Below are 13,950 nucleotides of genomic sequence, written 5' to 3' on the forward strand. Positions count from 1 at the left end.
TCATAGTAACCAATGAAAGACATGGAGGTTGATCATTTCTTATGGCCGTATTTGCTACAGATCATGACAATGCTTGTCTGGTATATCCAACCGTGTCTTTGCAAAGTGAGATTGCCTCATGGAGATTGATGGATACATCCCCAGGTCTTCTCCATAGCTATAGCTGATTAATCCAATTGGGGTAATCGTGCAGAATGAGAAAATTACTGCAGTTGCTGGCAAAATATGGGCAAGCTGCGGTTAGCAATATTGAGAAAAACTCTTCCGCATATACGGCCATTCAATGTCTGTATTTATTTTCTTGCATTCTTTTGAAGAAAATTATGATGAGCAGGTTTCAGATAAAAAAAAACAGACGCAGTCCTCAGATTATGTTAATTGTGATACGTTCATAAGCTTCATGATTGTCTAGGAAACCTGTAACTTTCTTTGTGCTTCATGAATGATTTTGAGGCGGGCGATCTTTGTTGGATTTTTGTCTCTCTTGAGAGTTGTAAAATGGTGGACGAATCTGGTCATACGATCCAAAACAAAGTAATCCAACCCAGTATCCATGACTGTTCAATGGACATTTGGAACACAGCATCTGAGTACAGTCCAAACAAACATTGGACTTGGTGCAGTTGTTACGGAACGATCAGAACAAATGTTTTGTTTCCTCTTTTTTGGTTCATTTTGTCCAAGCCTGGTCAAACCATCAAACATACCCTAAAAGTGTGCAATCACAACAAACAATAGAAACAAATTCTCTGAATCAGTTCATCTACATCCCCAACCGAATCAACAAGTAGAACAGATTCAATAGAATGTTCAACTCTTAAGAACATCAAACATACAAATACATATTTTGATTTTCAAAGAATTGATAAGTTTAACAAGCTTCAGATATGAAGGCGTAGTCACATTTTACAGACCCATGCATAGACCATTTTTAGTTACTGAACAAAATGAGGAGAAAGCCAGAAAGAAGGCGTTCCTGTGCTGGACTTTATGTTATTAGATGTGTAAATCAGGGTAGTCTTCAACATGTGAATTGGTAGTTGATCCCTCCTGCACCTGAGACGAGTATTGCAAATGCCAGATGATATCTTCTACGGAAGGGCGTAAACTAGGTTCTTCTGACAGGCATTTCAGGGTGATGTCGATGGTTGTTCTTATTGACGCATAAGAACATGAATAACGAATTGATGGGTCAATAGCCTCCCTCAGTCGTTCCGCATCCATGATTGAGCTTGTCTGAATCTATGGACACAAAAGTGGAAAACTCAAACACCAAAAACTGTCGCACAATGTGCGTGTAGAGAGAGAGAGAGAGAGAGAGAGAGAGAGAGATTTCAACTGTTCAATAATAATTGGGCTAATCTTGGTTGATTTGATTCAATAATGTATGCGTCTGTGAGAGAAACACAGATCAGGACTTGCCAAATTCAAGCAAAAACATAATAATGAACTTAGGTGAACCAACCCATTATTAAAATATTTGGATCCAGGTAATAGTCTGATCTATTGTCGACTTTAATCATTGTTCAGAAAAAATACTAAGATCAAATTGAGTACTGGAGATTTAAAAAGAAACAAACACTACGCAGAGTAAATGATTTTCACTCCCCACAGTCAATGGAAAGCACATTCAAATGTCAACTGTTGAAAACTTGAAATATAGAGTTGTAAAGTATACCTGATTTTTCAGCATGTCTAGCTCATTTCGAGAGCTGATATGCCTACCAACAATGAGCTCTAGAAGAATAATGCCCAACCTATAGACATCTGATTTCTCTCCATTCTCAACCCTGCGATTTCAACCATAGAAAGCAAACAAGCCAAATGTGAGGTAAGTGGTTCATGGAAAAACAAAAATTCACATAAGTAGTTTCATCAAGGGTACGTGGTTGCTATTTGCAACTCATAAATTTTCCTTTTTTTGGGGGAGGTGGGGATGGGGGGTAAGGGGAACATAGTGACGGACAGAAATCTTCTGCTAGAAGTACAATGATGAAAATGGAAAAGAGGAACATGAGAGGGATCTGAGTCCCAGCCATGTGATGTTGAACCAAAAGAATCTTCTTTTGCATTTTATCATGCAATGACAGAAAAATGGCATGCAAATCAAATCCCTTAAAAATTAGAAAGCTCAGGTCCCATCATTGCCAAGCCACATGCACGATGCAACTCCTTTCCTTTTTCCCGCATTCATCTTACTTAGGGGTCCCACGATTATACTTTTGTACCAACAGTTCCTCATCTTTCAACTCAAGATGTTTGCCATCTGAGGACATGTAGCACTGGATTGAGTTCACTTTAAATCCTTTGTTCTCATTATACCTACCATCTCAATATATAATATGATGATCTCATCTTTCTTTATGTTTCCGATAATTTTATTATATACACCACAGAGCAAGTTTAACTAAAACATGGTGTTGCTTTCCTGTTATAAAATTGACAATATCATTTCTTATGCATTCTCCTGTTGATTTCTTTTCATGCAAGCACTTCTGATTTTTTGTCTCTTCAATAAATCATGATGGGGCTTCAAATCCAATTTTATATTAATAATCACACCAAGGATGTTACAATAAAGATTACTTTGCATCAGGGCCAGCCCAATCAGTCTTAAAAATATAAAGATCAGCTAGACTATCAAAATAACATTGTTCAGCAAAGAAGTAAACCTGGTTCTCAAATAAACATCAGATCTTCACAGACCAGATAATACCTCTTCTGATTTAGCCATATAAATTTGACCATTTTCAGCATTTGACAATTTTTACATTCTGCTGCTGATAATGTTCTGCGTGCAATATAGATTAGTATGTACACTTCCACCTTTATCATCACGAGTAACTCTATTCTTAGTTCTTGTCCTCCTCTTCTCACCATCATTATAGACTAGGTTCACTTACAAGTGCAGAAAACGTGAATCAGACTATGTCATAAACACACGGGAACACGAGGACATGTGATGCAGGTCCGACTTGCAAGTTTGAATTTTTTTTTTTTTGAAAAATAAGACATGAGGACCCGAAATTTTAAAAAATTTTAATCAGTAAAAAACTAATTTTATGATATTTCAATGTTAAAAGATGCATTTTTATAGGAATAAACTTTAAAACATTATAAAATATTAAAATATTGTCCATGTGTGGATGTCCTAGTGTGTCTGCTCGTGTCACCAGAGACGCCACCAAAATGGCGTGTCCTTGTGACATAGGAATTAGAATGTACATGACACTCCAAATTCAGTAGAAGAGTGTTTATAGAGGAGCCAAGGTGCTCCTGATATGTTTCATATTCATCTGGTATGGAAGACTTAGCATCAAATAAACAAACAACTGATTGGCACAAACACTACGTCTTTCCAAACATGGTGAAGCTGTCAGCTTACTAAACCATGGATCAGGATCTTACCAAGTTACTGTGGTTTCCGTCAGCCACAAATTCCTAAAGGCCGCCTTTATATCTAATCACTATCTAAACATCAACTTGCACCAGCTAAATCTAAGTTCTCATATCAAAACAAAATCATCACATTTTTATAACATTATGAGAGCTCCAAGTTTTGATATTAAAAGAAGGCACACAATCATTCCATGATCTAGAAGACATAAAGAGCAGTTCCCTTGTTATTGCCTTGCTTCTGAAACAGAGGCTTTCTATGTTCAGCTAAAATTGAATTTTTCCCTACACAGCATTGTTTTTCATGATCTAGAATTCATTGTCATTTGTCAATAAGCATTTTAATTCAAAGGGAACTTCTTGTATAACTTATTCTAAATGCATATTTATTGATGAATGAGAATATACCTGGCTGGTAGAACCTCTTCTGATCCATCGAAAGGACTCTCTGAACCTACCTGACAGACCCATAATGAAGTTAGCAACAATTTCTGAAGATTATCCTATCAAAAGTCTAACAGTACTAGAATCTAGCATTGGATAGTGCTAGTCAAGAGAGAGAGAGAGAGAGTAACAGAACTTGCTAAATAACATCAAATATTACCTTATGGCCACTTTTTGATGGCATGGGAAGGTTATATTTACTAATTTTTGCTGTGAGATTTTGGTCCAAAAGAATATGTTCAGCCTTCATGTCATTACCAAAAATTCCAGGTACAACTCCTTTGTGCAAGAATTTGACACCCCTTGCTATGCCCATTGCAGTGGATACTCTTTGTGGCCAATTTAAATTATTTCCCTTTCTCCCAGCTACAAAGTGAATGATAAGAAGGAAACCATTTATTTTTAAAATGAAAAAAGAAAATTAGCAAAAAATTGTTATCATTCGTTTCTGTTCTTACCATAGAGATGGCTACTTAGTGATCCATTTGATAAAAATTCAAAGACTAGATATATCATTTCCACATTTGGGCTATCCCCATAACACACAATGCAGTGTCCAAGGGTGCTGACCAAGTGACGATATCTGAGCCTTGAGAGAGGTTCTATGTATTGCATTAAGCTTTGCAATGTCTGCTTCTGCTTTATTCTGAAACTTTTCACAGCAACCAGAGATCCATCGGTAAGTCTACCTCTGTAAACCTAGAATAGCACAAAGTGGTATCTTGAGTCAGAGGAAATGAATCAAATATCTGATCACAAGCATAGTATCATAGGAATGCAGTTCTATGTTTCACTCTAAACTATGGAATAAGAGAAAACACAAGCCAAGGAAATAAAATAAAACAACCAAAACAACTCAAATACAAGCTTTTTGCAACATAATGGCCTTACATGCACACTTTCAAATGAAACCATTGCAGTACTTGTTCCATGATATTTTCCTTTAAAACATTCTTTGCCTGTTTTATTAAACCTCAAGATTTTTTTTATTAGTGGAATCTATCTCAAGAAAATCCTGGGGATTTAACACAAAAGAAAAAAAAAGCAAAGAAAGATTTTTAAGGAAACATCATGCAATAGATACTGCAATACTTTCATTTAAAAGCTTTTTGCAATGACAAAAAAATTCCTTTGAAAAAAACAATAAATTGAAAATATCATGATATTTGGTATTGTGTGTAATGCATACATGCACACTTTTTTTTGGTGTGTGTGTGTAGCACATCTTTGAGACATCATTGATCCCTTGTGCATTTCTGCATTGAAATTTTCATAAGACTGCCCAGAAAAAGATGAAATATGCAAGTAACTGAAGAAACATGAGAAAGTAAGAGACATGAAATACGCAAGTAACTGAAGAAAAATGAGAAAGTATACCTGACCCTGAGATCCTTCCCCTAGAAGATTTGACTTGTCAAAGTTATCTGTTGCTTCCTCAAGCTCATCTATGGTGAAACTGCGATAGGGTGGCAGACCAAGAGCACCCAAGCTTATAGTTCGAGACATGTACTCTAGAAAACAAAGTTAATGGTTAGTGTATTCAAAAGAATTGAAATACAAACGCACAAATGCTTCACTGAATGGCATGCAAAGAAAATTCAGAGCTTATGCACCATTAATTTCATGGATGCTTGAGGGGCGACTTGTCAATGATACACAAAACATTTAAAAACCCTTGATCATAAGGAGTTATGGAGATTCATATCTTACTAGCATTTGTTAGAAACTTTGGAGGGAATCCTGCTGAAGTAGTTACAGCTGACAATCTATTGTGTCTGTTGTTTCCAGTCCTACATCGTCTAAACACCACAAGTATCAGAAAAGCTAATGTGACTGCACCCACCACAATGCCTCCTGCCACACCCAGTAAAAGTATCAACTTGTTAGATGATGCTTTCTTTTCATTGATAGGAGGTGGGATTGCAGCCAAAGCTTCATTGCGGCAAAAAGAATATTGGTGCTGGTATTGTGAAGTGGTGTTCAAACAGTTGCCTGAATATGAGACAGTCTTGTTTGAAGACTTGGTCCCAAGGCATGGAGGCAAGCTCCCTGTCAGAAGGTTATTTGATATATCCACAAACTGAACTCCTGCATTGCATGTCATATTCATGGAAAGCATTCCAGTCAACTTGTTCCCACTCAAGTTCAAATACTGAATAGATGGCAAAGAAAACAATGGTAGCAGAATTGGCCCAACAAATCTATTCAATGAAACATCAAATGACTGCAGTTTATCAAATGACGCAAGTTGAGGGGGAATATTGTAGGTAAACATGTTCTTCTGCAATGCAAGTTTCACCACCTTGTTTCCTAAAGCAGGGAACTTAGGACCAAGAAGATTCTCTCCCAAATCCAGTACTTCCAGATCAACCAGGCCACTGAGATCAGCTACAGCACCAGACAGATGATTCTTTGATAGAATCAACACTCTCAGGCTCCTTAAAGTCCCCAAGGATGATGGAAGCGAACCGTTCAGCACATTGTTTCTCAGATTTAAAACAGAAAGCTTTAGAAGCAAGTTAATCCAACTAGGAATGGGCCCTGAAAGCATATTGTCATCTAGAGCAAGAGTCTGAAGGTTCTTCAGCAAAGAAACTCTCATTGGAATGTATCCATAAATGAAGTTTGAGCTTAAATTCAGCGTTTGAAGGGATGACAATTGGCTGATCCTTGTGGGCAAGGTGCCCCATATTCCCAGCGAAACAAGCGAAAGTGCCTTTAGACTTGGAAGCTCAGAAAGGGTGGTAAAAACAGAATCAATCAAGAACTGCGAAGATAAAGTCTGGTTTGAAACAGAGAAGTTCTGCACTAACTTTGAGCTAAGAGAAGGTGACCCTCTGTTTCCAACAATACTCAGTTCAGTCACTGAATCCCCGGAGCAGACAATCCTTAAAAATGAATTTGGGGGGATGCCGCAAAAATATGTCCAGTTGTTCCAACCGTTTAACACTGGTGGGAATTCCAAAAGGCTCTGAATTGTTAAGAGGACTTGAATCTCAGAGGACTGTAATTGGCCATTAGAAGACGGAAAAATAAACAAGGCAAGGAAAGCAGAGATCAGACAAAACTCTAAGAGTGACAAGTAAGTATTCTTTCCTCCCATTTCTGTGCAGTGAAGCTACTGTTGGCAGAGCCTTGTTTATCTAGACCATAGTATCTTGGTCATCATAGTATAACAAGCTCCCTCATCTCTGCTGCACTGGCATTTTCTTGGTGCTTTCCTTTTGTAATTGCTACCTTTTTGACAAACCTGATCCTCACTGCCACAATTCAAGCTACTGCAAAAAAACAAGACAACATATGTAGATGCAGAAAGAGCTTTGTGAAGCACACACAATTGAAGTAAAAGCATCAGCTCAAGGTGAGGACATGCGAAGCTGGAATTGGGTGTCAAGTGCCAGGTGCTTGGTGGCGTTAGCAAAAAGAGGTCTTAGCTTGACATCTCATCAGCTCCCTATTAAAAAAAAAAGAAAAATCGGCTCCACTTCAGAGAAATTAAAAAGTAAAAAGATAACATGATTAAAGGAATCTAATTCCCTGGTTATGTTTGGATTCAGAAAATTTAGTGGAAGAGGAATCGAATTTCAGTACTGTTTTCACCACACAAGGACTTTAGTGTAACCGGATTCCAATTCCAGTTGATTCCTCAAATCCAAACACTGCCTTAAAATACAAATCACGACGCGAGAAAAAAATTGAAAAGAGTATTTTCACCAGCACACATCAGAAATTAAGTACCCAATTTTTTAACTGATTCTTTGTCAAAGTTGTGAAATTTGTTGACAGGCCAATGCCCAAAACTGTCAATACAAAAGTGTACCAGAAAATTTTATTTATGCAAGAAAAAATGCATAGAAATTAGAAACAAAAGAACACTAATTTCTAGACTGGAAATTAAAGCAAAAGGATCTCACATTTATTTGGTATTTATTTTTGGACAAGTGGGGAAAAATCTCCTCGCTTTTTGGTAAAGGGGATGTGTAAAAAGCTTTAACTAAACTATTTCTGAAAAGTTATGCATATGATTGTACGATCTACAGGAAAAAAATGAACAGATATTGACTACTAAAATTGGAATGATGTGTAGAAGATCAATGGATCACAAGTATGCATCAAATTGTTTTTCGCTTCATCTTCTTTTGTTTTCTTAAAATCTGGGCCTTTGCACTTATTTTGAATAGTTTGGTTGTTTCACAATGAAACAGCCCAGCATATCAAGATTATTTGGATATGAAGTGTGTATCCAGAAAAGTAAACTTTTGGGGGAAACCGGAAATTAAGACGAACAAGGGAAAGAAAAAACAAAGAAAAACCTTGAAAACCAGAGAAGTTCGAAAACGTCCAACTGATAAGAAATAATTACAGATTTATAAAGAAAGAAGAAAATTGAAACACCAATAATCACGACGACAGAATGAATTATGCTTAAGATCATGAATACATAAATTCTGTGATGCTAATTAAAGAAATTCATAAGCAAAAGAAAATAAAATTTAATGCAAGAAATTAGTCAAAAGCAAAGATCTTAAAACAAACGCAATTGTTTTCAGAATCCAAAAAAACACAACTTATAAACGCAAAATGAAACTAAGACAAACTAAAACTCTATGCGAAAAACAGACGGTGAGAACTTCCAAGAACCGGACACAAGTTAGTGAGAAAATCACTGAGCTGCCCAAAAAGACTTTTGAAAACGTAAAAAAATAAATAAATAAATAAACTTTTTTTATAACGAATTATCAAAAATCAAGCTAAAGTAAGCATGAATATCTCGAAAAAAACGAGATCTCCTAAAATCTCCAGAAAGCTAGAAAAAAGATGGAAAAAAATCTGAAAACACAGCAAAAAAAAAAGACAGGAGACGAAAGACTGAAAGAAAAAAAAAATCTGCAACGAAGGCTTAGAACGTGAAACCACAAACATCGAATTAAAACGAAGTCTAGAAAGTCCAGATAAGTACAGATCTTCGTAAGAAAAATCGGGGAAAAAAAAAGTTAAAAAGCAAAAGAAGAACAATAAATGAGCTGCAAGATCCGATTTTCTACACAACGAAACACTCAAAACCGAAAAAGGAAAAAAATGCTCGTGATTCCGAGAATTCCTTTGCTGAAAAGAACACTTTTATCACTCAGAATCGCAAAGAACGAACCACGTAACCCCGAAAATCCTCAGATAAATCAAGAAACGCGAGCGAGAACTTCTTCCAACGAAAGAAGAGAGTAACAGCTAAAGCATGAGAGGAAGCATTCACCTGAAGTAGGATCGAAGACGAAAGAAACTCAACTTCACCAGAGAGAGAGATTATGCAGGAGCGGACGCGGCATCCGCTTCCATCATCATTAAAGCGAGAAGCTTCTGAAAGAAGGAAGGCCTCCCGCTGAAGAGAGAGAGCATAATCAAGACGAATCCTTAACAAAAAATGGTGAAATTACACAAATAGGCTCGTGATAAGTTGGCCGTACTTGAAAAAAAAAAAGATAAATTAGTTGGCCATATTTGACCAATGGAGGCTCCACGTGGTTGTTAAGAGCTGTCAGTGAACGTCTCCTTGTGGTGAGACGTTGCAGGTTCAAACCCGGTGGTACTTTGAATAGTAACTGATGGGTCGGACTAACCCCAGCTTGTCTTTAAAAACAAAAACAAAAATGCCCGTGTCTAAATCAGATGCAACGTAGCTGCACGCTTTTAATGTAACCTGATCGCCCTTCGTCAGGTTCTACAGCTGATAGGTTGTATGTATGCAAAAAAAAAAAAAATATGAAAAGAATGTGGCCTTGGATGATGCGGGTTATCGGCGTTCTCCTCAGCCAACATGCCAGAATGTAATGTAGAAAGGTGAGCAAAACCCTTGAGACTCACCAATCCTCGTCAAGCTATTGTGGATCTCCTATTTATAGGGAGATTTGGGAGACACAGGTCCATAATATATTTATAATGAGCACTACTAAAGGTCCCTAAAGAACATAATGTTGTATGAACAACTTGTCCAGTAACCTTCAAAACCCAAGAGCCGTGCCCATGTGAATATGGTTCACATCTAGATTTAAATTCAACATTTCTTTTATAATAAAAAGATTGTATTTAACATTATTATAAAATAATAATCAATTCTTGATCATATTTTATACATTTTTCGTATAGGCCAATTTCTATAATGGCATAAATAAAAACGTGAACAAATCAATTGTTTTAATTTGAAAAATATATATTTTATATTTTTATCCTTGTGTGTGAGTCGTGACATCGACGGATACACAAGTACAAAACACAACAGCGACGTACTTGGCGCACCAGTAGTGACAAAATTCACAACAGGAAAATGACGATACATATTTTATTCTCAAGAAATTGGAATTTTTATTTTGTCGTGTTTTTATCAGCCAACTATCAATAAAAAAATTGTTTGTAAATAAAAGTAAAGATTAACTTAGAACGAGATTACTGCTTTAAAGATCTGGCAAAACATGGTGCTTGTTTTCATTATATTTTATTTTTCCTAAAAAACGCCAAACTTTGTCACTATATATGCTAAGTGGTAATTGGAGCTGTCCGGTGGGGCTCAGTCTGACTCGGATCCATCCAATTTGGTCATATTCCATTGGATCAGTTCAGTGGGCTACCTGCCACAAAGATGTGAGTCCATTGGACCAGTCCAGTGGACTACGCCTTTGTTTAGGCTCACTGACACCACTTTTTTTTTCTCGAAAACTTTATGAAAATTTGACTTTCATAAAAGAAACTCGATCTGAATATGGACTTTCTTGATATTGACAATTTAAAATTTTATGTTTAAAGCATGATATTTTCAAATAACTTTTTTTAATTTTTGGAACTTGCATAGTATGCATTTTCTTTAGCAAAAAACCTTGAGAAATACATTTTGAGTGAAATTCAAACTTTATTTTTCTTTTTTTATGTTGCACGGTGTCGTCCCTTGCTGCGAGGTCGAAGCTGAGTGTACTCTCCGGTAAGCATGAGGGACCTTCACAGTTTTTTTCATCAACTTAGAGGTCAACCAATGTGCGGTCGGTGATGAGAAGAATTTTTCCTTTGAATTATCTTAAAAAAAAAATTTAAAAATAAGTTAAGCTTTAAAATGACTTTGTGCCAAAAGATACCCTCTTGGGAATATTTTGAGGTTTGTGGTCAGTTTTCACGTGAAACCAACATGTCCTCGGGCATGTGTGGTTAATAGGGGTGTCAACGGGTCGGGTTTGGTTAGGATTCAAGTGAAACCAGATTTTTGGGTATGGTATCGGGTTCTGGGTCTAAGCGGGTATACTATAAGAAAAACCATACTTGAACCTGAGAACCTGATAAGAACTACATGAACCAAACTCCAATCATACCCAGAAAAACCATATTTTTTTTATCATTTTTACATTGAAAAGTTGTGGGTCTTAATAGGAACTCAGGTTGGGTCTGGACCCGAGTCTTCTTATTTATCACCCGGACTCTATAAGGTTTGGTTGGGATTGGGTCGGGTAAACCAAGCCCGTTGACACCCTAATGGTTAATACTCCCTCAAGGTATGTCAGAAATATGAATGTCCTGATTTTGCATGTAGCCGTTGGATGCAATCGTTAATTGAATCATAACCGTGGGATTTCAGCGAACAGCATGGCCTACTGTTGCGCAGTACAATATGAGAATGTGTTGATCTGACGGGCTGGGCCCCATATTTATCATAATATGATAACCCTGAGAGCAAAGGTACAAAACCGTCATTTTCTACAATCACCGTTGCTGCGTCATCATGTGGCCAAGCGTGCTTGTATTTCTACTTAGATTTTCAGTTTAATCCAGCAGTCTTTTGGATTTTCAGCATTGCAAGCAGCCGTTATTAATTTTCTTTTTTGATATTTACATGAAAAAAACTGCCCCTAGGATCAGAGACCTAGCCGCTCAATATTGCTTGGGTCGACCCAAACAGTATTCGGGTCTGAACTTTTCATGCCCATACCCGGAATTCAGGTTTGGGTCAGGTCGGGTACATGATACAAACCCGACCTATCAACAACCAGAGATGTCGGACCCTTATTGCCAAACTGGATAGTTACACAACGATGTTTCAAAATTCTGTATTTGGGATTTTCTCATCCAAGGAAAACTTGATATAAATTCATTATTTAAGTAAATTTCTTGACAAGATATTTACCTATGTAACTATTAAAAAACATAAAAATATAACATGAAAAAGGAAAACTTGTTATAATATTATTATTTAAGAAAATTTCTTGACAAAATATTCACCTATATAACAATTAAAAAACGTAAAAAGATAACAACATGAAACTATAAAGTGTTTAACTAGTATCGTGACAACATGAAAAAATCGTAATATTTTAAAATAAATTGCATTTGAAAATTACTGCAATTCTATTGAAAATCAGTTTTCTTTATTTCTTTTTAATATTTTCTGATCCAAAGGTCGTCGAAAATCACTGATCCAAAGGACTATTCTCACTATTTTGACCGTGCTGAATACATCAATGAGTTAAGATGTGGTCCTATCTATATGAAGTCCGGATGAGTCTGGATTAGGTGCAATATGATTGCACAAAAAATTATGCATTAAGCACACTATCCCCCTCCATCAGATCTTGGGTCCCACACCTGACAGACCATGTCCTCAAGATGGAAGGTGATCAGGTGCTTAATGCACAAATATTTTTCCAATCACAGATCTTTTCACATTCTGGATCGGGTGCAACCATATGACACAAAATTTGTGCATTAATCACCTGATCGCCCTCCCTGAGGCTTTGGGCCCCACAACAGACAGCCTTGTGCTCAAGATAGAGGGTGATCAGGTGCTTAATTCACAAATATTTGTGCAATCATATTGCACCTGATCTTTTCACATCTATATGAGTTCCAACTGGTGGGATCCTTATCTATGTGGGTAGCAAAAATGCAAATGGCAACTCCAGAGCTCATGGGGATCAAAAAGTACCCCCCAAGGTAGGGGTGTCAATGGGTCGGGTTTGACCCGAACTTGACCCAGTATCAAACCCCATAGGGTCAGGGTTTGGTGATAAAGAGGTCTGATTACAAACCCAGTCGAACCCAAAGGATAAGATTAGTATATGGAGGCAAGTATGATCTGTAAATTTTATACCAGATCTGCGTTCGACCTGAATTCTGATTAAAACCGGTGTTTTTTGCATATAAAAAGATAAAAATATATTATTTTTCCAGGTATGGACTGAGTCTGGTTCATGTAACCGTTCTAGGGTCTGGGTATGATTTTTCTTATAGCAGACCCAATAAAAGCTGAATCCAAACCCAGTACCCGTACTTCAAAATAGATCCAAGTTCTTCTAAAATAATAAATCAAAGTTCAAAGTCACCTGAATTCGAACCGGATCCAACCCGTTGATACCCTACATCAAGGAGATGAACAACAAAAAGTAATCCAAAGAAGAACAAACAAAAACCAACTTCTTTTTCTATCTCCTCAAAAGCTTATAAAGCTGGTGCCACATGCTGCATCTTCAAAGCACCAACAAAGAAGTGCGTTTGAGACTGGAAAAGCAACTTGTCATGCATTATTGTAATGTTTTTGAGTGAATACTGGTTCTTTCTTTGTTTCTTTCTTGCTTTCTTCTTGTGCTAGACCAACCACTTTTGCATAGCTTTTTTTATTTTTTGTCTATTAATAACATTTCCTCCAAAAAGAAATTCCACAGTAAAGAAGTAGATTGGGTGTCCAAATAAATTCTAAATGTAAATCCAATGTTATCAAAATCGAATCGAATCTGCCCAATAAATATAATATTACTAGCTATTTGATTGTTTATGCATTAATTGCATATTTTAAAATTTGATTGGACCCCACAAGTAATCATTTACTTTATTTTTATATTTTCATAAGTTCTGTTTTATTTTTACAATTTTTGTTTGTTAAAAAAAACAAAAGTTTGAAAAGGCCAATTCAAAAGATTTCAATTCGACTCTGAATTGGCCGATTCCCTGAATTGTTTGGAAAAACTATTTGGTTCAAAAGCTGATTATGCCAACATGGTATAAATCATAAAAGAGGTCAGCTAAATGTAATAATTAAAACACGAGGCTGCTTTTTTTAGATAGCTGATAAAATAGGCAGCT

The 13,950-nt window shown here is 36.5% G+C and overlaps 1 protein-coding gene across 4 annotated transcripts; it reads right to left on the minus strand.

The window, feature by feature from the left end:
• Positions 1 to 715: 715 nt before the first annotated feature.
• Positions 716 to 9,206, minus strand: LOC149828490 (putative inactive leucine-rich repeat receptor-like protein kinase At3g03770). Of its 4 annotated transcripts, none has more exons than XM_090017612.1 (8): positions 9,092 to 9,206; positions 5,551 to 7,294; positions 5,218 to 5,351; positions 4,299 to 4,539; positions 4,001 to 4,206; positions 3,805 to 3,854; positions 1,679 to 1,790; positions 716 to 1,242 (listed from the first exon to the last, which is right to left on the minus strand). In XM_090017612.1, the coding sequence occupies exons 2-8, from the start codon at positions 6,941 to 6,943 to the stop codon at positions 997 to 999; spliced, it is 2,382 nt and encodes a 793-aa protein (XP_089873738.1). In that variant the 5' UTR covers positions 6,944 to 7,294; positions 9,092 to 9,206; the 3' UTR covers positions 716 to 996. The 4 variants fall into 4 exon arrangements, 3 of the variants coding, with proteins under 3 accessions (XP_089873738.1, XP_089873739.1, XP_089873740.1); XM_090017613.1 differs by having other exon boundaries at positions 5,551 to 7,118; positions 9,092 to 9,193; XR_016434296.1 differs by having other exon boundaries at positions 1,106 to 1,242; positions 3,805 to 3,850.
• Positions 9,207 to 13,950: the final 4,744 nt, after the last annotated feature.

This window comes from Nuphar pumila, chromosome 9, assembly GCF_984573655.1.
Source record: "Nuphar pumila chromosome 9, dmNupPumi1.hap1.1, whole genome shotgun sequence".
Taxonomy (NCBI): Eukaryota; Viridiplantae; Streptophyta; class Magnoliopsida; order Nymphaeales; family Nymphaeaceae; genus Nuphar; species Nuphar pumila.